At 61.8% G+C, this 25,560-nt stretch overlaps 1 protein-coding gene across 1 annotated transcript; it reads left to right on the forward strand.

Annotated features, from left to right (window-relative positions):
- Window positions 1–310: 310 nt before the first annotated feature.
- On the forward strand, window positions 311–5,258 carry LOC140903692 (E3 ubiquitin-protein ligase MARCHF5-like). Its single transcript, XM_073325388.1, has 6 exons — window positions 311–1,326; window positions 2,621–2,823; window positions 3,165–3,295; window positions 3,590–3,773; window positions 4,150–4,319; window positions 4,904–5,258. The coding sequence occupies exons 1-6, from the start codon at window positions 1,304–1,306 to the stop codon at window positions 5,069–5,071; spliced, it is 879 nt and encodes a 292-aa protein (XP_073181489.1). The 5' UTR covers window positions 311–1,303; the 3' UTR covers window positions 5,072–5,258.
- The last annotated feature ends 20,302 nt before the right edge of the window (window positions 5,259–25,560 follow it).

Raw genomic sequence — 25,560 nt, forward strand, 5'->3', positions numbered from 1 at the left:
CAGACTTGCATGTCCTCCTTCCTGGAGCAAGAGATCACTGGATGCCCCGAGAGGCTGCAGCGCTGATGGCCTGGGAAGTCCATGGTAGTTTCACAGGAAGGCCTCGGTCCTGCAAGCTCCTCCAAGTTCTCAGGATCGGGGCCTAACCTGGGAAAGTCTTTCAAAGTGTCATGGGATAGAAAGGAATCTCTGGGAGCTCAGGATCAAGTTTCCAGCACACCTTTCTCCATCCCATAATGCCATCCAGAGCTCATAGTTTTTGCACTTTTTTTAGAAATCCCGCAAACCTGCGTGGCACGTCTCGCTGTCCGCCATCTCGACAGAAGACTTTGCTAGCCTTGGGAAACCCTGGATGCTCACTTCTGGCTTTGCAGACCCACAGGACGTCCCGCACCAACGGGGGCCGTGACGCTGTCTTCCAGGACTGTTTGCGGGGGATGTTGTGAGAAACAGTTCAAGCCGTGGGTGGTGTTCATAGCGGGCCCGGAAATTGAGCACCGATGGGTGGGATCGTGGTGTAATGCAGGCTTGGGATGTGGCTGCAGAAGTTTCGGGTGCGAAAGGCCTGGACCGGGTGCATGGGCTCCAAGGGAAGTCCATGGCGGTTTTTGCCATCAAGCCCCATGTTGCTTTCAGCCGGTGATACAAACAGGCGATGTTTGCGCCAGGTGGCCATTCCAGCCAGGACGGGCCTCCCTGGCACAAACCTGGCACTTTAGGGGCAGTGTAGCCTAAGGGATAGTGCACTGAGCTGGGCCTGGGGAGCGCAGGCTTCTGGGCCAAACTCTGCCACCTGGCCTGCTGTGTGGCCATGGCCAAATCGTAGCCCTCGTCGTGCCTCAGTTTCCCCATCTGCAAAATGGGCATAAAGCTGCTGACCGAGGAGAGCTGTATGATGGCACCCCCAGAAGAGCCAGCTGCGATTAACCCTCCTACCGGGGGCCTCTAGACGGGCGGGGCTGTGCGCGCCCTGCCCGGGCTGGACCCGGGACTGGGCTCCACACCCCTGGGCCGGTTCACGACCAGGCAGCGCCGGGCCCTGGGTCTGCGGGGCGGGCTCAAGGCTGCGGAACCGCCCCAGAGCCGGGCCAAGCTCCGCCAGGGCCGGGAGCGGAGCGAGGCGCAGCGGAGCGGCCGGGGGGAGCCGGAGCCGGAGCCGGGACCGGGACCCGGACCCGATCCAGCCAAGTTCGGCGCAGGGGCCGCGCCCCGCGGATCGCGGCTGGCTGCGCGCTCGCTCGGGCCGGGGGCCGGCGATGGCCGGGCCCCGGGGCCGCCCGGGGGTGTGACCGGCCCGCCCGCCATGGCCGAGCCGGCCGAGGAGAGGTGAGCGCTGGGGGGGTCCCCGGCCCGAACCCCCCCCTCCCCCCGGGCCGGAGCCGAACCGAATCCCCCGGTCCGAACCCCCCCTCCCCCCGGCCCGAACCGCCCCTCCCCCCGGGCCGGAGCCGAGCCGACCCCCCCCGGGCCGAACGCCCCCCCCCGCCCCCGGGCCGGAGCCGAACCGAATCCCCCGGTCCGAACCCCCCCTACCCCCGGCCCGAACCGCCCCTCCCCCCGGGCCGGAGCCGAACCGAATCCCCCCGGGCCGAACCCCCCTCCCCCCGGGCCGGAGCCGAGCCGACCCCCCCGGGCCGAACGCCCCCCCGCCCCCGGGCCGGGGCCGAACCAAATCCCCCGGTCCGAACCCCCCTCTCCCCCCGGCCCGAACCGCCCCTCCCCCCGGGCCGGAGCCGAGCCGACCCCCCCCCGGGCCGACCCCCCCCCCCTCCCCCCGGGCCGAACCCCCCTCCCCCCGGGCCGGAGCCGAGCCGACCCCCCCGGCCCGAACCGCCCCTCCCCCCGGGCCGGAGCCGAACCAAATCCCCCGGTCCGAACCCCCCTCTCCCCCCCGGCCCGAACCGCCCCTCCCCCCGGGCCGGAGCCGAGCCGACCCCCCCCCCCGGGCCGACCCCCCCCCCTCCCCCCGGGCCGACCCCCCCTCCCCCCGGGCCGGAGCCGAGCCGACCCCCCCGGCCCGAACCGCCCCTCCCCCCGGGCCGGAGCCGAACCAAATCCCCCGGTCCGAACCCCCCTCTCCCCCCGGCCCGAACCGCCCCTCCCCCCGGGCCGGAGCCGAGCCGACCCCCCCCCCCGGGCCGAACCCCCCCCCCTCCACCCGGGCCGAACCCCCCTACCCCCGGGCCGGAGCCGACCCGATCCCCCCCGGCCCGAACGCCCCCCCTCTCCCCCGGGCCGGAGCCGAACCGACCCCCCCGGCCCGTCCCGAACGCCCCCCCTCTCCCCCGGGCCGGAGCCGACCCGAACCCCTCCCCCCGGGAACGCCCCGCGGGTTTCCCCTCCCGCCGCCTCCCTCTTTGGCCTGGCTCTGGGGGCGCTTGGGAGGCGGCTGGGTCCCGGCGGCCCTGCGCTGAGCCTGGGCCCGGAGGGGGGACGGGATCCGGATGGGGGTGGGACTGGAGAAGGGTGCTGGGGCAGGGGACCCGGCAGTTCAGGGGCGCTGGGTCCCCTAGGGATCCCCCTGCCTGGGGTGGGGTGGCCCAGAGTTCGGCCCTGCCACCCGCGGGGCACTGCGGTGCCCGGGGGCGCCCGGGGCCCTGACGGACTCTCTGCTCTCCAGGCACTGCTGGGTCTGCTTCGCCACGGAGCGCGAGGACCGGGCCGCCGAGTGGGTCTGCCCCTGCCGCTGCAAAGGCTCCACCAAATGGATCCACCAGGCCTGCCTGCAGCGCTGGCTGGACGAGAAGCAGAAGGGCAACAGCACGGGCAGCGTGAGCTGCCCGCAGTGCGGCACCGAATACCGCATCGTCTTCCCCAAGCTGGGTGAGCCCGGCGGGGCCCGTCCGGGCCTTGCTTTGCCTGGGAGCGCGGGGTCGCTGGGGTCAATGCGGGGCAGCGTGGAGGGGTCTGGGGAGGCTTTGCCTGGAGCATAGAGGTTGGCGCAGTGCCCTGCCCTGGCATGTCCCTGGCTCCTGACCTTGTGCTCCACCCACTAGCCTCTGATATGGGCCGGGGGAAATTCCTGGCCTGGGGGGAAAGGCTGAGAGCCCTGGGATCCTCCCCGTGAGCGGGTGGGGGCCCGCTGGAGTCTCCCCCGCGGCCGGCTGGGCCAGGGAACACGGGGGGTGTACATGGCGTGGCCTGAGTTTCTGATCTCCCTGCAGGGCCCCTGGTCTATTTCCTCCACCAGGCAGACCGGATCCTGTCCAGAGCCAGCCCCTTCGCCATGGCCGGCATCGTGGTGGGAACGGTGTACTGGTCGGCTGTCACCTATGGGGCCGTCACGGTGATGCAGGTAACGTGTTGGGGGGGCCCCGAAGGGGGCCCGAGCTGAGCCGGGGCTGCTGCTTCCGCCAGGCTCCGCAACAGAGGCAATGGGGTGACTGCTCCAGTGGGAGCTGCCGGGTGCCAGGCTGGCTGCGGCAGGGCACGGCTGGGGCCATGGAGGAAGCTGGCGCTGCTGGGAATTGCCCTGTGACCCCAGCCTGAGAGGGCCCATGCCCCGTGCTGCGGGGTGCGGCCGGCCCAGCCAGCACGGGGAGCCCCGCTCTCGGCGCGGGCTCTGAGCTGCCTCCTCCCCCGGCTGCAGGTGGTTGGCCATAAGAAGGGGCTGGATGTGATGGAGCGGGCGGACCCCCTCTTCCTGCTCATGGGGCTGCCCACCATCCCCGTCATGCTGGTGCTGGGCAGGCTGATCCGCTGGGAGGACTACGTGCTGCGCGTTTGGCGGAAGTACGCCAGCAAGCTGCAGGCCCTGCAGGCCCTGGTGCCAGGTGCGGGGCATCGCCGCCGGGGGCGGGCGGCTTGGCGGGGATGGCCTGGGGCTGCTCTGGGGCTGCCCTGGGTGGGGCCGGTGGGTGGGCAGGTTGGTGCGGGGTGGGCACGGTTGCCAGTGAGCCGAGACAGGGGCGGGCTGGCAGCGAAGGGGGCAGAGCTGTGGGGGGAGGGGAAGCTGGGCAGTAGCGCCATCAGCGGGTGGCCTGGCGGGGGGAGGAGAGACCGTGACGAGGGGCAGAGCGCTGGGGGGGGTGGGGGACAGACACTGGGGCAGAGGCGGGTGGTGTGGGGAGCGGTTCAGGTCTGAGCCCCCTGGCCAGGTGGCAGTGACCAATCGCTGCCTCAGTTTCCCCTTCCTTCCCATTTCCCCAGGGATTGGGCGCCCGGTGGCCCCGGGGCCGCTGGCTGAGTCCCGCCCCCAGAGCGACCACACGTCCCTCTCGCGCTCGCTGTGCGGGGCCCTGGTGTTTCCTACCATCGCCAGCCTGGTGGGCAGGCTCCTCTTCCGGCGGGTGGACTCCAGCCTGCAGCGCACCATCCTGGTGAGTCCGGGGCCGGGCTGTGCCAGCCACTGCGGGGTGCCCAAGGTGCGGCTTGCGGCCTGTCGCACCTGGAGCTGGAGACTCCTGGCCTGAGAACCCCGGGCCCAGGGAGTCCGAGCTGGGAAACCTCGGCGGTCTGTGATCTGCTCGCTGCCGTGGAAATGGCAGGCCAGCCTGGCACCGCTGCCCGCACTGTGCTCGTGGGAGGACCGGTGCTGCGGGGCGGGAGTGAGGGGCACCGGCAGAGCTGGGGGGAGCTGGGGCTGGGCTAGCAGGGGGCTGCGGGTCGGGAGTGAGGGGCACTGGCAGAGCTGGGGGGAGCTGGGGCTGCGGGTCGGGAGTGAGGGGCACCGGCAGAGCTGGGGGGAGCCGGGGCTGTGGGTCGGGAGTGAGGGGCACCGGCAGAGCTGGGGGGAGCCGGGGCTGCGGGTCGGGAGTGAGGGGCACCGGCAGAGCTGGGGGGCGCCCCTGTCTCTGGTGCTCAGTGGGGGGCGGCAGCTGGCTGGGGGGCTGTGCTGCTAGGGTTTGCCCAGAGCCATGGGACTGGCACAGCAGCTGGCTTCATCTCCGCCCCTCCTCCGCAGGGCGGCATCACCTTTGTGGCCATCAAGGGGGTGCTGAAAGTCTACTTCAGGCAGCAGCAGTTCCTGCTCCAGGCCGACCGGCGCATCCTTGACTACCTGGAGCCGGGCCTGGAGCGGGGCCCCGTGCCCCCGGACGAGGACAGCGGCACCGAGGGCAACCTCAGCTAGGCCTGGAGCCTGGCCCCTGCCCCCTGCCCGCAGCTCCTTGGCCTGTCGGGCTGTGCCCTGCAGTCACAGCAGGGGGGCAGAGCCTTGCCCTGGGGCCCCCCGGCGGGAGGCTGTCTCCTGTCTCCCACGCCTGGCCCTGCCCCCTTTATAAATAGCCACTGGAAATACAACCCTTGTTTGAATGGCGCAGGGTGTGTCTGGGCGTCGTTCCTGGGAGCGGTTCTCCCTGATGCTGTATGACTTGATCCTCTGCCCGTCTCCCCCAGGCGTGCGGAGCTGGGAGCATTGCCAAGGGGGCTACCCTGGGAGCCCGGCCCCTCAGTGGCCCCTGGCTGCTTCTGGCCTGGGAGAGCTGTGAGCGGCTGGCCCCCGGGGCATGCAGCCTGCACTTGGCCTGACAGCCCCCACCCTCGCTGCTCTGCTGCCCATCCCCAGAGCTCCCTGGCGAGGGGGCACCAAGGTGCCGGCTGCAGCTTATTTATCCTTCTGCCAGCTGAGCTGCTGCCTCCTGCCTGGCCTGGGTGGGGCAGCTGCTGCCAGACCAAACCTCAGCCCCCTTGGCTGGCTCAGCTCAGGGCACAGCTGGAATTTCTTTAAGACTTGGGGTCCCGCCAGCTTGGTACCCGGCTCTGGGACACTGTCTGCAGCTGGTCCCCAGAGGGACACGCCCCAAAGAAGCAGGTGCCCATCACCTCTCCGCGTCCCTGGTACTTGTCAAGCCCCCGTCCCCGCAGTGTCTGGGCACCTGGCACTCAGTCCGGTTATCCACAGGGCTGTCGCCCCGCTTTGCCGAAGGCCACATGGGCACTTCCTGTGGCCGGGAGGGGTTTTCTCCTCCACCTCCCTGAGCGGGGACAGAGCCGTCCCCGGCCCCCCAGCTCCACAGAGCGGGGGGAGGGCGGTGGGGCTCCGCCCTGCGGTGTGAAGTTTTCACCCCCCTGTAGCCAAGCTCCCTGGGGCCTGGGGTGGAGCAGGGATCATACCTGGGGCTTGACTCCCACGGCCCCTGCGGCTGATGCAGGCCTGAGCCTGGATTGTCCTGGTGCCCGTGATTTTGGGTTGTGCCTTTCCCGGGTGCTTTTCGGCTCCTTGGCTGCGGCTCGAGAGGTGCCACAACCGCTCGCTACGCTGGCCGCCACGTTACCCCCGGGGATCCCCCGGCATTTCTCCCCGGATCCCCCAGCTGGATCGAGCGTGAGCCGGGGCGCTGGAGCTGGGAACAGCCCCCGGCAGCTGCCCACGGGCAAGCTGCAGGGGGGCAGCAGGTGAATGGGCTGAGCTCCCTTGGCGCCCCCTGGAGGTGGGTCGCATCCATGTGAGGCAGTGTCGTCTGGGGCCGGGGGAGACTTCCTGGGGGCTTGGAGCAACCCAGCCTGGGCGCCTGGCCCAGAGAGCCCGGCAGGGAGCAGCTGCCAGGCTGTTCTGCCGGGGGCGCTGGTGAGCGGGGTACAAAGGGCTTTGCTGGCCAATGAGGGCGGGGGGTGGCAGTGTGCCTCACCAGGCTGTGTTTGGGGCCCGAGCCCACGGGCCACGCGTCAGTCCTGGCCCAGGGCAGGGTGCCCCAGCACGGTGCCCTCTCCCAGGGCGGGCAGGACTTTTAATCCCTTTGGGGAAGCATCGCTGGCGGCTCCTGGAGATCACTCCTGGGCATGGGGTGGGGCTGAGGGAGCGTCTCGCTGGAGTCAGGCGGGGCTCTGCACCCCCCTCTCGGGTCCCCAGGACTGGGACTATGGCCCCAGCTTCAGAACTGCCTCTGGGAGTCCCCCGAGGGGTCCCACTCTTCCTCCATAGTGAGCCCACAGGTGCCTCAATGGCTTCCCCCAGCCCACGCTTAACTCCCACCTTCCCCCCAACCCCCATGTCCTGTGTCCGCGAGCTGAGGGAGATGCTGTGAGGTGGGGCCAGGTGGGGTTGGTTGCCAGGTTTGATGTCCTGGGGATGGGATTTGCCGTTGTCTGGATTCTCCATGGCTATGGAGATCAGGCCTCCTAAGGACACCTGGGTGGCCTCTCACACCTGTGTCCTAACCTGCCCCCAGAGCAAACAGCCCTTCTCCCACTAGGGAACAGTGTAGCAGCTGGGGAAACTGAGGCACACAGGCTTCATAACAATATTACAGAGAATTCTCACTTCCTCCTAGCCCCTGACCTCCAGGCTCTGCTGCCTCAGTCTGGGAGCCGAGAAGCTGCCCTGCTCTGGCTGCTGCCTCTGGGCTGAGCTCTCTGCCGGTGCAATTGCGTTGGGCTGGGAGCCGCTGCACCCCAGGGACTCAAACCAGCCTGGCGGAGAGCACTCAGCCTCGCCCGGAGGTGCCCTGTTCCTATTGCAGTAGCAGGGGTTGGGGTGCTCAGCCCCTGGGGGCTCATGCTGGCCCCCGAGACCAGAGGCCTCTTGCGAATGAGTTGGCCTGGAGCTGGTGTTACGGTCTGAGAGGTGGCTGGGGGCAGAGCTGCATCCTTCTCCCAGCTCAGCTTTGCTGCTGGACGTGAGCCAGGCGCTTTGCTCCTGGTGGCGCCGGGCTAGGGTTGGGGTCTCTTTTGGCTTGTGCCCCAGCACAAGACCCTTCCCCCAGTTCCTAAAGCAGGGCCAAGGGCTGCCCCCCGCCAACCTCCTTGGTGGCCAGCTTTACTGCCGGCTACAGCCCAGCTCCCCTCTCTGGTCCCGGCGCCGGCAGTTCAAAATCACTGGGGCTTGTGTGAAAGGAGGGTGAGATCTGCAGGCCCCATAACACACCTGGCCCCCCTAAAGGGGCTTGTAGTCACATCTCTGGGGCAGCATCACTCTCCCCACATCTGCTCCCAGCACGGGACATGCTTCCCCCTCCGCCGGGGACAGTCGCCCCGAAGAGCCACGGTTCAGCCCTGCCCCATGCCTGGGTCCGTCCCGTTGCCACGCTGCCAGCCAGCTTTGAACCCGGGGCGCAGGGTGGGGGAAAGGACCATGGAAGGCCAAAAAACAACTGGAGTTGCAGCGAGCAAGGGATTTGAAGGGTAACAAGAAGGGTTTCTACAGGTACATTAGCAACAAGAAGAAGGTCAGGGAAAGTGTGGGCCCCTTACTGAATGGGGGAGGCAACCCAGTGACAGAGGAAGTGGAAAAAGCTGAAGTACTCAATGCTTGTTTTGCCTCAGTCTTCACAGCCAAGGGCAGCTCCCAGACTGCTGCACTGGGCAATGTTGTCAGATGCCACCGGTGTGGTGCTCTGCTCTGTTCGATGGCGATACCAGTCGGCTGCGTGCGCGTTCCCTCTGTGTACTGCCCCGGCTCTGTGCGTATCGCTGACGCAGCAGACCCCGAGAGAACCTCCAGAGACCACAGACTCTAGTGAGGTACGAAGGCACCCGGGCAGGTTTATTGTCGAAGAGAAACACAGTCTCTAACTCCCCGATTCATATAACTTATATACGGTTTGTTGCTAGTCCCTATGTGCTCCCTGACAACGGACACAGCTCAATCAGTGGTGGGACTTTCCACTGCCCCCTAGGCCGGACAAAGACATCCACTCAGGGATGTATCTTATACACAGGTACAAACCAGTTACAGAACACCCGTGACGTAGTGAGATGCAACCCCGCTACGTAACAACGCACCACGCTTCTACTGCCACCTCTCGCCTTGTACATGTTGGTTCGAACAAAACAACTCTCTCCATCATCCTAGCCCTTTGCCCCTGTCCTTGTTATCTCTGTGGACGGTATAAGAATGTTCTTGTACCATTCATGTATGGCTCTGGTATCCAGCCCCCTTTAGATATATGTTTATGCAACATCAGCCCTCTCCTTGCCAGCGTCTGTGAGCAGGGCCAGCCTCTGGCTCACAGCTTAACTGTGCTTTATGTCAGCAAAGTCTTGACCATTACTTTAGCCCAGGCCTTAGGCCTCCTACTGGGCCTCTGATACCAAGGGTTTATGTTTCAGGGCCTCATCTTACGACAGGCACACAGCATGGGGAGGAGGTGAGCAGCCCTCAGTGGTGGAAGAACAGGCTCAGGACTTTAGAAAAGCTGGACATGCAGAAGTCCATGAGTCCAGATCTAATGCATCCGAGGGTACTGAGGGAATTGGCGGATGTGATTGCGGAGCCATTGGTCATTATCTTTGAAAACTCATGGCGATCGGGGGAAGTCCCGGACGATGGGAAAAAGGCTAATGTAGTGTCCATCTTTTAATAAAGGGAAGAAGGAGAATCCGGGGAACTACAGAGTGGTCAGCCTCACCTCAGTCCCTGGAAAAATCATGGAGCAGGTCCTCAAGGAAACCCTTTTGAAGCACTTGGAGGAGAGGAAGGTGATCAAGAACAGTCAACATGGATTCATCAAGGGCAAGACCAACCTGATTGCCTTCTATAATGAGATAACTGGCTCTGTGGATACAGGGAAAGCGGTGAACATGAAATATCTTGACTTTAGCTAAGCTTTTGACACCGTCTCCCACGGTATTCTTGCCAGCAAGTTAAAGAAGTATGGGCTGGATGAATGGACTAGAAGGTGGATAGAAAGCTGGCTAGATTGTCGAGCTCAACGGGTAGTGATCAATGGCTCCATGTCTAGTTGGCAGCTGGTATCAAGTGGAGTGCCCCGAGGGTCGGTCCTGGGGCCGGTTTTGTTCAACATCTTCATTAATGACCTGGAGGATGGTGTGGATTGCACCCTCAGCAAGTTTGCAGATGACCCTAAACTGGGAGGAGAGGGAGATATGCTGGAGGGTAGGGATAGGATACGGAGGGACCTAGACAAATTAGAGGATTGGGCCAAAAGAAATCTGATGAGGTTCAACAAGGACAAGTGCGGAGTCCTGCACTTAGGACAGAAGAATCCCTACAGGATGGGGGCCGACTGGCTAAGCAGCAGTTCTGCAGCAAAGGACCTGGGGGTTACAGTGGACAAGAAGCTGGTTTGAGTCAGCGGTGTGCCCTTGTTGCCAGGAAGGCCAATGGCATTTTGGGCTGTATTAGTAGGAGCGTTGCCTTCAGATCGAGGGACGTGATCGTTCCCCTCTATTCAGCACTGGTGAGGCCACATCTGGAGTAGTGTGTCCAGTTTTGGTCCCTCCACTGCAGAAGGGATGTGGACAAATTGGAGAGAGTCCAGCGGAGGGAAACGAAAATGCTTAGGGGGCTGGAGCACATGACTTAGAAGGCGAGGCTGAGGGAACTGGACTCATTTAATCTGCAGAAAAAAAGCAGGGGTGCGGGGGCGAGGATTTGATAGCTGCTTTCAACTACCTGAAAGGGGGTTCCAAAGAAGATGGATCTAGACTATTCTCAGTGGTGGAAGAGGACAGAACAAGGCGCAATGGTCTCAAGTTGCAGTGGGGGAGGTTTAGGTTGGATATTAGGAAAAACTTTTCCACGAGGAGGGTGGTGAAGCACTGGAATGCGTTACCTAGGGAGGTGGTGGAATCTCCTTCCTTAGAAGTTTTTTAGGTCAGGCTTGACAAAGCCCTGGCTGGGATGATTTAGCTGGGGTTGGTCCTGCTTTGAGCAGGGGGTAGGACTAGGTGACCTCCTGAGGTCCCTTCCAGCCCTGATAGGCTGTGATTCTATGTGCGATGCCAGCTGGCAGATTCACGGACCAGCCGGTAGAGGGCACCGACGGCCAGCGCTTTCCTAGCGCCGGTTCTGCTGGCACATGGGGGTTCCCAGGATCTGGTGTGGTTACAGCCTGACCCTGCATAGCACAGGCCAGAGACCTGCCCCACAGTCATTCCTGGGCAGGTCTGCTAGAAAACCAGCCCTTGATGTACCGGCTCCGGGGCGGAGAAGCCTCCGGCCCGGGGGAGTCGTCCCAGGGGTTCGTTACCCTCCAAGCCCAAGGTTGGTGCCCTATTTTAGTCTAAACTCCTCTAGCTTCGCGTTCTGGCCCCGGCTCGCGTTCGGCCTTGGCCGTGCAGCGTGAAGAGCCCGTTTGCAGGGGTGTGAAGCAGGAGCAGCCGCCTCCCGGCTGTGCTGAGCGCGAGGGGTTTCCTCGAAAGCCGAAGGGAGGCTGGGAGCCACCGGCTCCCCACTGACCGCTGGTGGCAGAGGGAGCGTGGGCTAGTGGTTCCATCAAACCTGGGTCCCTCCCGCTAGTGGGGGTCAGGGAGGGTCCCCCCCCCATTGTGTTCTGGGAGGTTTTTTTTAAGTCGCTGGCCTCTGAAGCATGGGGGTGGTGCCAGCTGGAGATGGGCCCGTGGGGAGGGCCGGGCTCTGCGGGGGCACCGGGCTCTCTCTGTCTCAGGCCCGTGGCTGGCCGGCTCTGGCTCACACCCCCGGGTCTCCCTGGTGGCCTGAGACGGGACAGGAAGAAATTTCCCCCAGGTCAGACGCAGGGACCTTGGGGGCTTGTCACCTTCCCCTGCAGCGTGGGGGGTGGGTCCCTTGCCAGGGTGTATCTCACGTCATCGTTCCCTGCCACTGCGGGGCACCGGGCACCTCAGCCCCTCCTGTTCTCCGCCTGGGGCACATGCCAGCCTGGGCTCCCGAGGGCTGGGATCTGTGGTTGTTGGGTCCATGGGTGGGGGTGGTCTGGGATATACAGGGGGGTCAGACTGGGTGAGCTGTTCCCTTCTGATCTTGACCCCTCCGACTCTAACCCTGCTGCGCTATGTAGTCTGGTCAGAGGGGGAGACCCAGGCTCTGTTCCGTTCACTGCATGACCCTGCTCCGTGCCTCAGTTTCCCCACCTCTAACATGGGGATAACGACCTACCTTGAGAGGCTCAGCAGATGAAGGTGAGGGAGACTGTCACGGAGTGTGGGGGAGTCCAGGCCCTGCACCCCTCTTCCTGGGATTCACTGAGACTCTCAGCCAGCCAGTAAAACAGAAGGTTTATTGGACAAGAGGAACACAGTCCAAACCAGAGCTTGTGGGTACAACCAGGACCCCTCAGTCAAGTCCTTCTGGGGGAGCAGGGAGCTTAGACCCCAGCCCTGGGGTTCCCTGTGTTCCTCCACCCAGCCCCAAACTGAAAAGGAGGACTTGTGGCACCTTAGAGACTAACCAATTTATTTGAGCATAAGCTTTCGTGAGCTACAGCTCACTTCATCGGATGCATACTGTGGAAACCAGCCCCAAACTGAAACTAAACCCCCCCCAGCAGGCTCTCTCCTGCAGCCTGTCTTCACATTCCTGGGCAGAGGTGTTACCTCCCCCTCCCTCTCCTGGCTCAGGTGACAGGCTCTCAGGTCTCCCCTCCCCAGGGCACATTCCCAGGTCAACACTCCCCCCTCCCTGCTGCGTCACATCGTCACATCTCTCCCCCCTTCGAGACTCAACTGAGCGGGGTCACGCTGACCAGTGACCTGGGGAAGTTCGGGGCCCCCTCTCCGGGACAGTGCGTCCGCTATCAGGTTGGCACTTCCCTTCACGTGGACCACGTCCATGTCGTAATCCTGCAGGAGCAGGCTCCATCTCAGGAGCTTGGCGTTGGCTCCTTTCATCTGGTGCAGCCAGGTCAGGGGAGAGTGGTCGGTGTACACGGTGAAGTGTCGCCCGAAGAGATACGGCTCTAGTTTCTTGAGGGCCCACACCATGGCCAGGCACTCCTTCTCGATGGCCACGTAGTGTTGCTCCCGGGGCAGCAACTTCTTGCTCAGGTACGCGATGGGGTGTCTCTCCCCCTTTTCATCCTCCTGCATTAACACCGCCCCCAGTCCCGTGTCCGAGGCGTCGGTGAACACCACAAAGGGCTGGTCAAAGTCTGGGTTTGCCAGGACTGGGCCACTGACCAGAGCCTCCTTCAGCGCCCGGAAAGCCTCCTGGCACTGCTCGGTCCAGACCACCTTGTCTGGCTTCCCCTTCTTGCATAGCTCAGTGATGGGGGTGGCTATGGCGCTAAAGTGGGGCACAAATCTTCGGTAGTATCCTGCCATCCCAATAAAGGCTTGGACCTGCTTTTTGGTGTGGGGAGCGGGCCAGTCTCTGATCACCTCCACCTTGGCTGGTTCCGGCTTTAGGTGGCCACTCCCCACCCGATGGCCCAGGTAAGATACTTCCGCCATCCCCACCTTGCACTTCTCTGCTTTTACGGTCAGCCCAGCCCCCTGGAGTCGGTCCAGCACTTGTCTAACCTGGGACACGTGGTCCTCCCAGGTCTGGCTAAAGACACAGATCTCATCAATATATGCCACGGCAAAACTCTCCATCCCCCTCAGGAGCTGGTCCACTAGGCGCTGGAAGGTGGCCGGTGCTCCCTTGAGGCCGAAAGGCAGGGTCAGGAACTCATAGAGCCCCAGAGGGGTGATAAAGGCCAATTTCAGCCGGGCATCTGCATCCAGGAGCACTTGCCAGTAGCCCTTTGTAAGGTCCATGGTGGTGAGGTACCGAGCTCCTCCCAGCTTGTCTAGGAGCTCGTCCGGCCTGGGCATGGGGTAGGCATCAGATACTACCCCTTCCGATAGTCACGGAACCGGACCGACCCGTCCTTTTTGGGGACCAGCACCACCGGCGAGGCCCAAGGGCTGGCAGAGGGCTGGATCACCCCCAAAGCCAGCATGTCCTGGACCTCTCTTTCCAGGTCCTGAGCAGTTTTCCCTGTGACTGGGAACGGGGAGCATCTTATCGGCGGGTGCGACCCGGTCTGCACCCGGTGGACAGTCAGATTAGTGCGTCCAGGCTGGTTGGAAAACAGCTGTCGGGATGGATGCAGCACCCCCCTGACCTCAGCTTGCTGGGCAGGGGTTAGCTGATCCGAGAGGGGAATTGTTTCCAGGGCGGAACCAGCTCTGGTCCCAGGGAATAGATCTACTAAAGGGTCATCTCCCTGCTCCTCCCACTGTCCACACACGGCCAACACCACATTCCCCCTGGCATAATATGGCTTCATCATATTCACATGGTACACCCGGCGGTGGTGCGCCCGGTTTGACAGCTCCACCACATAGTTTACCTCATTGAGCTGCTTGACGACCTTGAAAGGGCCCTCCCAGGCGGCCTGTAGTTTGTTCTTTCTCACTGGGATGAGAACTATCACCGGATCCCCGGGGGCGTAGGCACGGGCCCGCGCCGTGCGGTCATACCAGACTTTCTGCTTCCTCCGGGCTCTGGCCAGATTCTCCCTGGCCAGGCCCATGAGTTCAGCCAGTCTCTCTCGGAAGATCAGGACATACTCCACCACTGACTCTCCATCGGGAGTGGCCTTCCCCTCCCACTCGTCTCTCATCAGGTCCAGGGGGCCCCTCACCCTCCTGCCATATAACAGTTCGAAAGGCGAAAATCCGGTAGACTCCTGGGGCACCTCCCTGTACGCGAACAGCAGGTGCGGTAAGTACTTGTCCCAATCCTGTGGGTGCTGGTCCATAAAGGTTTTCAGCATCATCTTTAACGTCCCATTGAACCTCTCCACCAGCCCATTGGACTGGGGGTGATAAGCTGAGGCCCAGTCGTGCCGGACCCCACATTTCTCCCACAAGCACCGGAGCAGGGCCGACATGAAGTTGGAGCCTTGGTCTGTCAAGACTTCCTTGGGGAACCCCACTCGGCTGAAAATGGTCAGGAGCGCATCGGCCACGGTGTCGGCTTCAATGGAAGCTAAGGGCACTGCCTCGGGGTAGCGGGTGGCAAAATCTACCACCACCAGAATGTATTTCTTCCCCGACCGGGTCGTCTTGGTGAGAGTCCCCACGATGTCCATGGCCACCTTCTGGAAAGGCTCCTCTATGATGGGCAAAGGTCTCAAAGCCGCTTTCCCCTTGTCCCGGGCCTTCCCCACCCTCTGACAGGGGTCACAGGATCGGCAATACTGCCGGACCGTGGTAAAGACCCCGGGCCAGTAAAAGTTCTGTAGCAACCTCTGCCGGGTGCGCCGGATTCCCTGGTGCCCTGCGAGGGGGATGTCATGGGCCAGGTACAGGAGCTTGCGGCAATACTTCTGGGGGACCCCCAGCTGCCTCCTGATCCCACAGGACTCCACTTCCCCTGGGGGAGCCCATTCTCGGTACAGGAACCCCTTCTCCCACAGGAACCTCTCCTGGCAGCCTCTCCTCATGGTCCGTCCCACACCGAAGTCGGCCAGGTCCCTGAGCTTCCGCAAGGAGGGATCTTTCCTCAACTCGGCCTGGAACTCAGCGGCTGGGGAAGGGATGGGGACTGGTTCCCCCTCAGTGGCCAGGTCTGAGGCCTCCGCCTCTCTGAGCCGTGCCCCTCGGCACTCCCTCCCCACCAGGGTAGGGTCCTGCGCCTCCGGTGTGGTACCCTCAACAAGGTCAGGGAGCAGTGCCCCTCGCCGGCTCTGGCTACAGGTCACAACCAGGGCGGCCTGGGGCTTGCTTGGCCAGTCCTCTAGGTCTCCCCCCATCAAAACCTCAGTGGGCAAATGGTGGTGTATCCCCACATCCTTGGGGCCCTCCTTGGCCCCCCATTTCAGGTGTACCCTTGCCACGAACACCTTAAATGGGGTCCCGCCCACCCCTGTCAGGGTCAGGTAGGTGTTGGGCACCACCCAATCTGGGGCCACCACCTCAGGCCGGGCCAGCGTCACCTCCACGCCCGTATCCCAGTATCCATTGACCTTCCTCCCATCCACCTCCAGGGGAACAAGGCACTGTCTCCGGAGGGACAGCCCCGCGCCCACCCTGTAAACCGAGCACCCTGAGTCCAGAGCCTCCAGCCCTCTGGCGGAGCTGGCCGGGGGTACTCTTCCCTCCTGAGCAGGTGGTAAACTGGCAGCCCCCCTTGCCTGGGCCGTCTGCCCCTTGTCCAGCTGAGTCCCTACCCAGTTAACCCTGGGTAGGTTGGGTCTGCTCAGTCTGTCCCTGAGCCCGGGGCACTGGGTCCGTACGTGGCCTCTCTGGCCACAGTGATAGCAGCTCAGGTCACGTTGGTCCCCTCGAGCGGGTCGGAGGGGCCCGACGCCAGGCGTTCCCCGTGGGAGGGGGTTCTCCCTATTTCCCCGCTGGGAGGCCCCCTGGTGACTCTCTCTCTGCATCGGGGGGGGCCTGTTCTTTTGGGACTCCTCCCGGCTACCCCCTGACCGACTGTTCACAAACTCGTCGGCCAGCTGCCCTGCGTGCTGGAGGTTCTCTAGACATGGAGCCATTGATCACTACCCATTGAGCCCGACAATCTAGCCAACTTTCTACCCACCTTATAGTGCATTCATCCAGTCCATACTTCTTTAACTTGCTGACAAGAATACTGTGGGAGACGGTGTCAAAAGCTTTGCTAAAGTCAAGAAACGATACATCCACTGCTTTCCCTTCATCCACAGAACCAGTAATCTCATCATAGAAGGCGATTAGATTAGTCAGGCATGACCTTCCCTTGGTGAATCCATGCTGACTGTTCCTGATCACTTTCCTCTCATGTAAATGCTTCAGGATTGATTCTTTGAGGACCTGCTCCATGATTTTTCCGGGGACTGAGGTGAGGCTGACTGGCCTGTAGTTCCCAGGATCCTCCTTCTTCCCTTTTTTAAAGATTGGCACAATCTTGTGAAGAGTTGTTCACAAACTCGTCGGCCAGCTGCCCTGCGTGCTGGGGGTTCTCGAGCTGTTTGTCCCCCAGCCACAGCCTCAGGTCGGACGGGCACTGATCATACAGTTGCTCCAGTACGATTAGGTCAAGCAGGTCCTCTTTAGCTTGGGCCCCAGCTGCCCACTTGCGGGCATACCCCTGCATCCGGTTGACCAGTTGTAGGTAGGTGACCTCAGGCGTTTTACGCTGACTCCGGAACCTTCTCCGGTACATCTCGGGGGTCAGCCCAAACTCACGGAGCAGGGCCTGTTTGAACAGTTCATAGTCCCCTGCCTCCACCCCTGTCATCCGGCTGTACACCTCCACGGCTTTGGGGTCCAGTAAGGGGGTGAGGAACTGGAGCCTGTCTGCAGGGTCAACCCTGTGCATCTCGCAGGCATTCTCAAAGGCCGTCAGGAAGCTATCCATGTCCTCCCCCTCCTTCCGCTGGGCCAGGAAGCACTTATCAAAGCTCCTTGCAGTCTTGGGTCCCCCCTCACTCACCGCAGCCGGGGCCCCACTGCTCTTCAGCCTGGCCAGCTCCAGTTCATGCTGTCTCTGGTTCTCCTTCTCCTGACGCTCCCTCTCCTTCTCCTCCTGCTCATGTTGACGTTGTTTCTCCTCATGTTGACGTTGTTTTTCATGATCCTCCAGCTCCCTCATTTTCATCTCCCTCTCCCATTCCAGCCGCCTCCGCTCCAGGGATGGGGAGCTCCGCCGGGAGGATCCCCTGCTGGGTGCCGGGGTCAGGGTGCCCTCGGTATTCACTGGGCTTCCCCCAACCCCTCCCCCAGGCCTAGGTAGGAAGGGTCTCGGGATGCCCTCGGCAGCAGTCTGACCCCTCCCAGCCCGGTCAGGCCCCAGGGCCCATGCTGCGTCCCCCGGGCAGCTTCCCTCAGGGACAGGGATCGGGTCATCCAAGCGATCCCTCTCCTCCAACTGGGCAATCAGCTGTTCCTTGGTGGACCTCCCGATGCGCAGCCCCCTCTGCCTGCACAGCTCCACCAGGTCGCTCTTAAGGCGTTTAGCGTACATCTCCCTGCTGGCCACTCGCAGGCCGGGCAGCTTCCCACGGTTTCCAGGAAAAACCCTTAGTGTGCCAGTCCTTCTTGAGGTCACCACCTCTTTGCCAGGGTCGAGCTGCAGACTCCTCCGCCCCTGGGACCGCTCGCTGCAATCCCCCGGGGGACCCTGTTACTGCAAAAGTCCTTCTCTCTGGTCACACACTCCCAGGGGTTAACTGCCCCCCGAAACCGTCTCTCTCTGAATCTTCAGCACGCCTGGTCCCCGTCAATCCCCCTTCGTTTTACTGTTCCCCAGTCACTTACTGCAGGAAGCGCCGTTCACGGGGTGCAGTACATCCCACCGCTGCCACCAGTTGTCACGGAGTGTGAGGGAGTCCAGGCCCTGCACCCCTCTCCCAGGGATTCACTGAGACTCTCAGCCAGCCAGTAAAACAGAAGGTTTATTGGACAACAGGAACACAGTCCAAAACAGAGCTTGTGGGTACACCCAGGACCCCTCAGTCAAGTCCTTCTGGGGGAGCAGGGAGCTTAGACCCCAGCCCTGGGGTTCCCTGTGTTCCTCCACCCAGCCCCAAACTGAAACTAAACCCCCCCAGCAGGTTCCCTCCTGCAGCCTCCCTCCACATTCCTGGGCAGAGGTGTCACCTCCCCCTCCCCCTCCTGGCTCAGGTGACAGGCTCTCAGGTCTCCCATCCCCAGGGCACATTCCCAGGTCAACGCTCCCCCCTCCCTGCTGCGTCACATCCTCACAGGTTTCAGAGTAACAGCCGTGTTCGTCTGTATTCGCAAAAAGAACAGGAGGACTTGTGGCACCTTAGAGACTAACCAATTTATTTGAGCGTGAGCTTTCGTGAGCTCCGATGAAGTGAGCTGTAGCTCACGAAAACTCAGGCTCAAATAAATGGGTTAGTCCCTAAGGTGCCACAAGTCCTCCTTTTCTTTCCTTTCCTTTCCTTTCCTTTTCACATCATCACAGAGACACTTTGAGATCCTCAGAGGAGAGTGATTGGCCAAGGCCAGAGGATTACAGCAAAGCAGGAGACCCGTAGAGCCCTCTGCCATGCTGAGATTTCCCCACCCTGGGGCCCCATGTCAGGTAGCCGGGGCTCATCCCCGCGGCCAGGCTGCATGGCAGTGCACTAGAGGTGCTGTGTCCTAGGCCTGGCCTAGGTAGCATAAATCAAAGTGACCCTCAGCGTAACCCAGACTTGGCCCCTCTGGGCTCTCCTCCCCTGGGAAGCTGGGGGCCGGATGGCCCAGTGGGTGCAGCTGGGAAACCCTGCGTCAGTTCCCTGCTCTCCCCCAGCACCTTGGTCATCGCTTTGTCCGACTCTCAATGGTATTTAGGTGTCGGACTCCCACTGACCCTCCTCAAGCCCTTGTGGCTCAGGCTCTCCATGTCAGCTGCCCGTGGGGTCCGGGGGGGAGAGGGGCTGCCCTGCCTCCCCAGCGGGTGGCGAGATGCCCAGCCCCTAGGGCTGGGGAAGTGCCTCAGAGAGACATGCCCGGCACATAGCCCAAGGGGGCTTACGCCACTGCAGGGGAGGGAGTGTCGCCTAGTGGGTAGTGTGCACTGCCCAGGGAGGGGGATCGGCGTGGCCTGTCCGCACTGATGTCCTGGGGGTTGGACCAGCCTGGCTGTGGGGGACGCCCTGTGGGATCCAGGGTGGGGCCTCAGGCAGCTCCCTGGCTCAGCTGCCCCAGGCTCTGGGCTGCCTTGCTCGGGGTACCCGGCTGGGAGAAGCGAATTGGGCCTTGGCCCTTTGAATGGGGCTGGTTCCACAGGCCCAGTGAGGGGCCTGGAGGAATTGCCTGCCCCCCTCCAGCCCACTTCAGCGCCGTGCCCCCCCTGCCCCCCACCCACAGCTCCTATTGCCAGCTGGCCCTTGGCAAGGGAAAGCAGAACGCAGGGTTGCTATGGAAATGGCACCGTTTCCCTGGCAACCCTCACTATGGAGACTGGAGGCTCTGGTGGGACCACGGCTGGCTGCGTCTCCCAGCGGGGCTGGGGCCGGGGCAGAGCTCTCTGCAGCGGGGGGCACCGGGGTGTGGTGGGACCCCATGGCAACTACACAGGCACCATGGCAACCTCTCCCCAGGCCCGGGTGGGGCAAGGCAGCTCCTGAGGGGCTATCAGCCCCCTTGCTCCTCTGGGGGACACCCCCAGCTTCTCCGGCTGGTCCTCCCCCAGCCACCTGCTGGTCCCACCCCAGAGCACAGCCAAGGCAGAGCCCAGGACATCTTCCGCCGCCTGGCTCCCAACGCCCTCCAGGGCTCCCACCCACTGTGGCCAGGTTCCCAGAGACCCCGCGAGGCCAGGTCGCTCTCCAGCCATGCCCAGAAACATTGGGTCTGATCCCCCCATTGGAGTTACCCTCCTGTCTCCAGGAGTGAGGGCTGCGCTCCCGGCCTGACTGGTGGGTGGGGAAACTGAGGCCCCGAGAGGGACAGGGAAGTGGCAGCTCAGGGACTAGATCCCTGTTGTTGCTCTGCCCAGTCTCTGTGCGCGGGTCAGTCACCGGGATGCGCGGCACGGCCCTGCGGAGCAGGGGGCATGTTAACCTGCCTGCTGAAGCGACGCCCAGCACAGCTTGTCGGCTGGGTGTCGCTGGGCTGGGTCTAACGAGGATTCTCCGCTGAGCGGGCGTGGAAGGGGCGTCCGGCTGCACACAGGGGCAAAACTCCCCAGGCCCGACCCAATGGCCACTGACTCCAGTGGCTCAGCTCGGGCCCCTTTCATTCCCAACGATCAGTGCCCTTTGCCAACATGGGCCCCACCTCCACCCAGCTGGGTGTTATCACCCCCATTATACAGCTGGGGAAACTGAGGCACAGAGCGGCCTCCGCAAGGCACATGGAGAGTCACCGGTGGAGCTGGGCTGCCCTGACCCCCTCTCATGCTCTGACTCCTAGGGCATGCTCCCCTCCCCCTGCGACGCGCCGGGTGCCCTTCCCAGGGCACGATTTTCTGTGGCCGTGAAACACAACGCTGCTGGGGGTGACACCGCTGTGGAGGAAGCCTGAGTGATCCGTGCGCCAGGGCAGACGAGAACCCAGCCCTGGAGAGTTGGCTGGCCAGACGGGCTGGTGGGTCGGGGAGCCGACCCCCAGGCTGAGGCTAAGAGGGGTGCGGGAGGGACTCCCGATGCTGGGCAAGCCATCCCTACGCCCCCTCGTTAAGGTTCCTGCACGAGGCCCCACAGTGGGGGGCCCCCACAGATCTCTGGACATGGCCATTTGGCCAAGGGGCCAGCGTGTCCCGCAGCATTCGTGGCAGAGCAAGGGCGGCTCTGGGGTCAGGGCGCCCCCATTGTTCTCTGCTCGGGGCATAGCCTGGGTCTGCCCACAAAGCCGAGGGCGGTTAATGGGCAGCCACCCTTGCTTCTGCGCCAAGTCCCAGGATGCATTGCTGCGGGGCTGCTCAGGTCGAGAGAGAGACGTCTGGTCTCTGTGGGCCGCCGGACCATCCGCAAGATCCCTCGTAGGCCACGTTGTGGGAGCCCTGGGCTGCATGAAAGGAACCAGAGATCCATGGGCCAGGGAGAGAACCCAGGAGTCCTGGCTCCCAGCCCCCTGCTCTAATCACTAGACCCCACTCCCCTCCCAGAGATGGGGAGAGCTCACCAACCACAAGCTGCGTGCTTAAACGGTGAGAGATTCGGGCTCTGGCTAGTGGCCACCTGAATTCTGAGCCATGCCGGGGGGGACGGGATGGGACGTTTCCAAGCCTTCCTCTGGGTTATTTTGAAATGAGCGCTGGGATTCTGACATGATCATGGGACTCCGGGCGCTGGGGCTTTGTGGCCATAGAGCTGGGCTCACAGTGGAATCGTTCAACCTGGCAGTGTTGCCCCTTGCAGAGAGACAACCACACGGCTTCCCAGGACCGGTGCAAGGATATTTTGTGCCCTAGGCGAAACTTCCACCTTGAGCCCCCCCCCAAGTTTTTATCAACTTCGCTCACCACTGGCCACAGAAAGTGGGAGAGTCAAGAGGATGCGAGGAGCAATAGCTGTGTTGGGGACACTGTCTGTCAGCTTATCTTTCCATACGAAGTTCAATACCTCCTGCGGTGATGCACTCCTCTCGACTCGTCTTGCAATAGCTTGCAACTCACTGCACAAGTCAAAGGCTTCGATATCTTTGGATTCACCATGTGGCAAAGCTTGCTCCCGATTCAAGCAATGTTCCCTAATTTGCTCTGGTGTTGTATTTTGCAACCTAAACATCATATAGGAAGCCAAATACTGAACTCATTTGCTGCATCACTGTGACTCTTTCTTCGGCCCAGTGTATTGGTGTGTCGACGGCTGCAAAGTAAAAGTTCACGTTGAATGTTGCTTTCGGGTTCGTCAGCTGCTTCGTGTGTGAACTGCTTCCTCTCTTGTCCAATACGGCTTGGATCTGGCTGAAAAAGTGCCAGTAGATCCAATTCCTCCGCAAGCTCCCCGGCATCTGCCAAGAGTTTCTCAGCATCTGTGTCATCACCTGATTGATGTAAACATGGCTTAAGAGATCACGATGACGTTTCCTGACAATTAAGCAATGTTGATTGTAATCGGAAATACATCCTTTTTAGTCACCTTACGTCCTTCCCTCGTTCTTTCATACCAAAATCTACTATGTTTTATTCTACCTTTATAATATCCAATTATTGTTATTAATAAAATTTATAAAATTAGAATGGTGGATACTCCTGGCGGATCAGGTTTGGTGGGGAAGGGGAGCAGACCGGATTCAGTCAGTGGGGGATTGGGTTTGGCTGGGGAGCGGAAGGGAAGAAGACCCGGTTGAGTCAGTGGGGTATCGGGTTATGTGGGGAAGGGAAGCAGACTGGGTTCGGTCAGAGAGGGAATCGGGTTTGACGGGGAGGGGAAGCAGATTGGGTTTGGTCAGAGAGGGAATCGGGTTTGATGGGGAGGGGAAGCAGACTGAGTTCGGTCAGAGAGGGAATCGGTTTTGATGGGGAGTGGAAGGGAAGCAGACCGGGTTTGGGTGTGGAGGGGGGAAGAGGGCGCAAGCTGGGTTTGGCCGGGGAGGAGGCGGGGGTAGGATTCAAAGAGCTGCAAGGTGAAATGGGTGCTCTCCTCTCCAGTCCCTGGCATGCAACAGCGGGCCAAGTGCAATTGCAACAGGGCAATGGGAGCGTGTCGCCGGCTTTGCCTTCACGAGTCCGTCCTGCACCAGGCCGGGGAGTTGAACGCTGGGCTCTCGCTCCGGCAGGCGGGCATGGGCCAGGCAGGCCTGTGAGGCAGAGTCGGGAGGGTAGAAAGCTGGGGTGCAGGGAGGTGGGTTAAAGCGGCTTAGCCCCTCCACACGAGAGAGCCTGCAGAGCTGCCAGCCGCGGCCTCCCTCCCTTCTCTCCCCAGGGAGCAGAGCCTCTGCCTGGAAATGCTGCAGCCCGCTCTCCGAGCATGCCATGGGCAAGCCGGCCCCGGCCTGCACCGCCCGGCCCCAGCGGGGCCTTACACTTCCCGCCGCAAGCTGCTCCACTCTCCTCCTGGCTGCTGTGCAAGCTGCGAGACAGAGGACTGTGACCGTGATGTCCCCACAAACAGCAATATCTGTGCAATTATCCATTCACAAGCAAAGGTCTTCGCTGCCTTTCTAAATGGCGGGAGAGCAATTCATTGGGCGCGTGGTTCTTATCAGCTACGGCCTCCCGACAGTCTGCGATCTGCAGCCAGCATCTTGATTGCTATCTGGTCCTATTTTGGGGCACCGCTTTTTGGCGCCCCCAAATCTTGGCGCCCTAGGCGGCCGCCTAGTTCGCCTAGTGGTTACAGCAGCCCTGCGGCTTCCCCAGCATTAGGGACCCAGCTGGCCTGAGCTGGCCCGAGCCAGGATGTAAAGGGGCAATGTCAGGCAATCCTACATTGGCCCAAGGAACGGGGGAAGGGAGGTGTGCCAGCCCTGGGGAGGGGGTTGCATGGGTTCCCTCTGGGCCCACTGCTCACAGCTAGACTTTGGGGTACTCTCAGGCACTCTAGCGCCCAGCCTGTGCTGCCCGGTGTCCCCACATGGGGATGCAGCAGTTCTGGAAGGGGTCAGCCCCGGAAAGCTGGGCGAATGTAGACTGGCATCCGATGGGTGGACACTTGGCTTGAGCCCCTTGTAGCGACAGGAGTGACACTGGGACCTGGCTCTGGAATGCAGTGTCAGGGTCTGGGGCAGACCTGCCTCTCAATGTGGGGGGCCCCAGAGCCCCCTGCACGGGGCACAGCACCACACCCCACTGCTCAGGCAGCTCCGGCAGGCCCTGGGCACCAGGGCTGAGCAGCGAGAGGGCTGGGATGAGGGAGAAGGCTCTTGTTGGGGGAAGAGTCCCCCATTTCTGCCTGTCCTGCCTCAGTTGAGGGGGTGACATGGTCAGTACCAGCCGCTGGGGAGCTCAGAGCCCAACTGCTCCCCGCCATCACCCTCCCTCCTTCCAGGCCCCAGGATGCAGCTGGCTCTGCGTGCCGTGCCCGGCAGGAAGCAGGGAGTGGGAAGTGAACATTCCCCAGTGCAGCTGCCCTGGGAGAGGAAAACACCCTGGCCCAAAATACCCTGTGCCAGGGAGCTGGTGCCCCACGGAGCAGCAGGGATGGCAGTCCCTGCAGGATTGGACCCTCCCATGGGGAGATTCCTTCTCTGGGACTCCTGGCTCTGGGCCACGGGGATGAGCTGGTGGGCCAGATGGGCGAGGGACCAGGTCGGGAACTCTGTGTAAAGGGCCACTCTGCACAGGGCTCGAAAATCCATGTGCTGTGCTCATGGTGGTGAGGGGGAGAGTTGGTGATCCAAACTGGGGGTCATTTGAGCCAGGGACTTCTGAGATACAGCCCCCCAAAAACACCAGTTCACAGATTCCACAGCTAGTACCCACTTCTGTGCACATGTAGGGCTCAAACCACGGCTGGGCTCACCCCCAAATGATCTCCGTCCCGGGACACCGATCCCTGCTGGCGCGAAGCCCCACAGCCCCTTGGATGGGCAGATACTGAAATCCTTCCCGTGGGAAGAGTTGGGGTCTCTAGACTAGCATGTGCCAGACACAGAACGTGGACAGTAGAACCTGTCACAGCACCTGGGGGCTTTTTTTGATGAATTCCCAGGGTGGCCGATCAAGCGCGTTGCGGTGATGTGAAGGTGTCTGGCTTGGTACCACTTGACATTTTGATTAAGAAATTAGAAAGTGATAAACTCCATGTGGCACATGGAAAATGGATTGAAAATGGCCTAAGTGCCAGGTCTCACTGAGCAGGTGGGTGTGACGTTCCCCTGCTGTTATCCAGACCGGTGATCTGCTAGGTCCCCCAATCCTCAACTCTGGGAGCCAGCTTTATCCTGCTCTGCCGAGAGAACCCCCACTCCTGGGCTGCTCACGCTCAGCCTCTGGCATGTAAGCTGCTCCTTAGATTGTGCAACCGAATGACACTAGCCAATATCTCCGGTCCCAGACACAACCCTAGGAAACTCCGTGTCCGCTGGACACTGCAAGCTTCTATGAGTTCATCAGTTTAACAAAGAAATTGATATGTACCAGGCTTGTTCTCCCAAGGGGAGTCTCTGACAAATGTCAAACCAAATGCACTGCTTCAGTGTCAGTGGGGGAGGTCTAGGTTGGATATTAGGAAACACTGTTTCACAAGGAGGGTGGTGAAGCACTGGAATACGTTACCTAGGGAGGTGGTGGAATCTCCTTCCTTTGAAGTTTTTAAGATCAGGCTTGACAAAGCCCTGGCTGGGATGATTTAGTTGGGGATTGGTCCTGCTTTGCGCAGGGGGTTGGACTAGATGACCTCCTGAGGTCCCTTCCAACCCTGATATTCTATGATTCTATGATTCAGGTAGAATAAAACAGATTAACTACAAAGATAAATTTTAAGTGATTATAAGTCAAAGCATAACAAGTCAGACTTGGTCAAATAAAATAAAAGCAAAACGCATTCTAAGCTGATCTTAACACATTCAATGCCCTTACAAGCTTAGATGTTTCTCAGCACACGCTGGCTGGTTACTTTTCAGCCAGGCTCTCCTCTTTGATCAGCG

Source organism: Lepidochelys kempii, chromosome 26 (assembly GCF_965140265.1).
Source record: "Lepidochelys kempii isolate rLepKem1 chromosome 26, rLepKem1.hap2, whole genome shotgun sequence".
Classification (NCBI taxonomy): Eukaryota; Metazoa; Chordata; order Testudines; family Cheloniidae; genus Lepidochelys; species Lepidochelys kempii.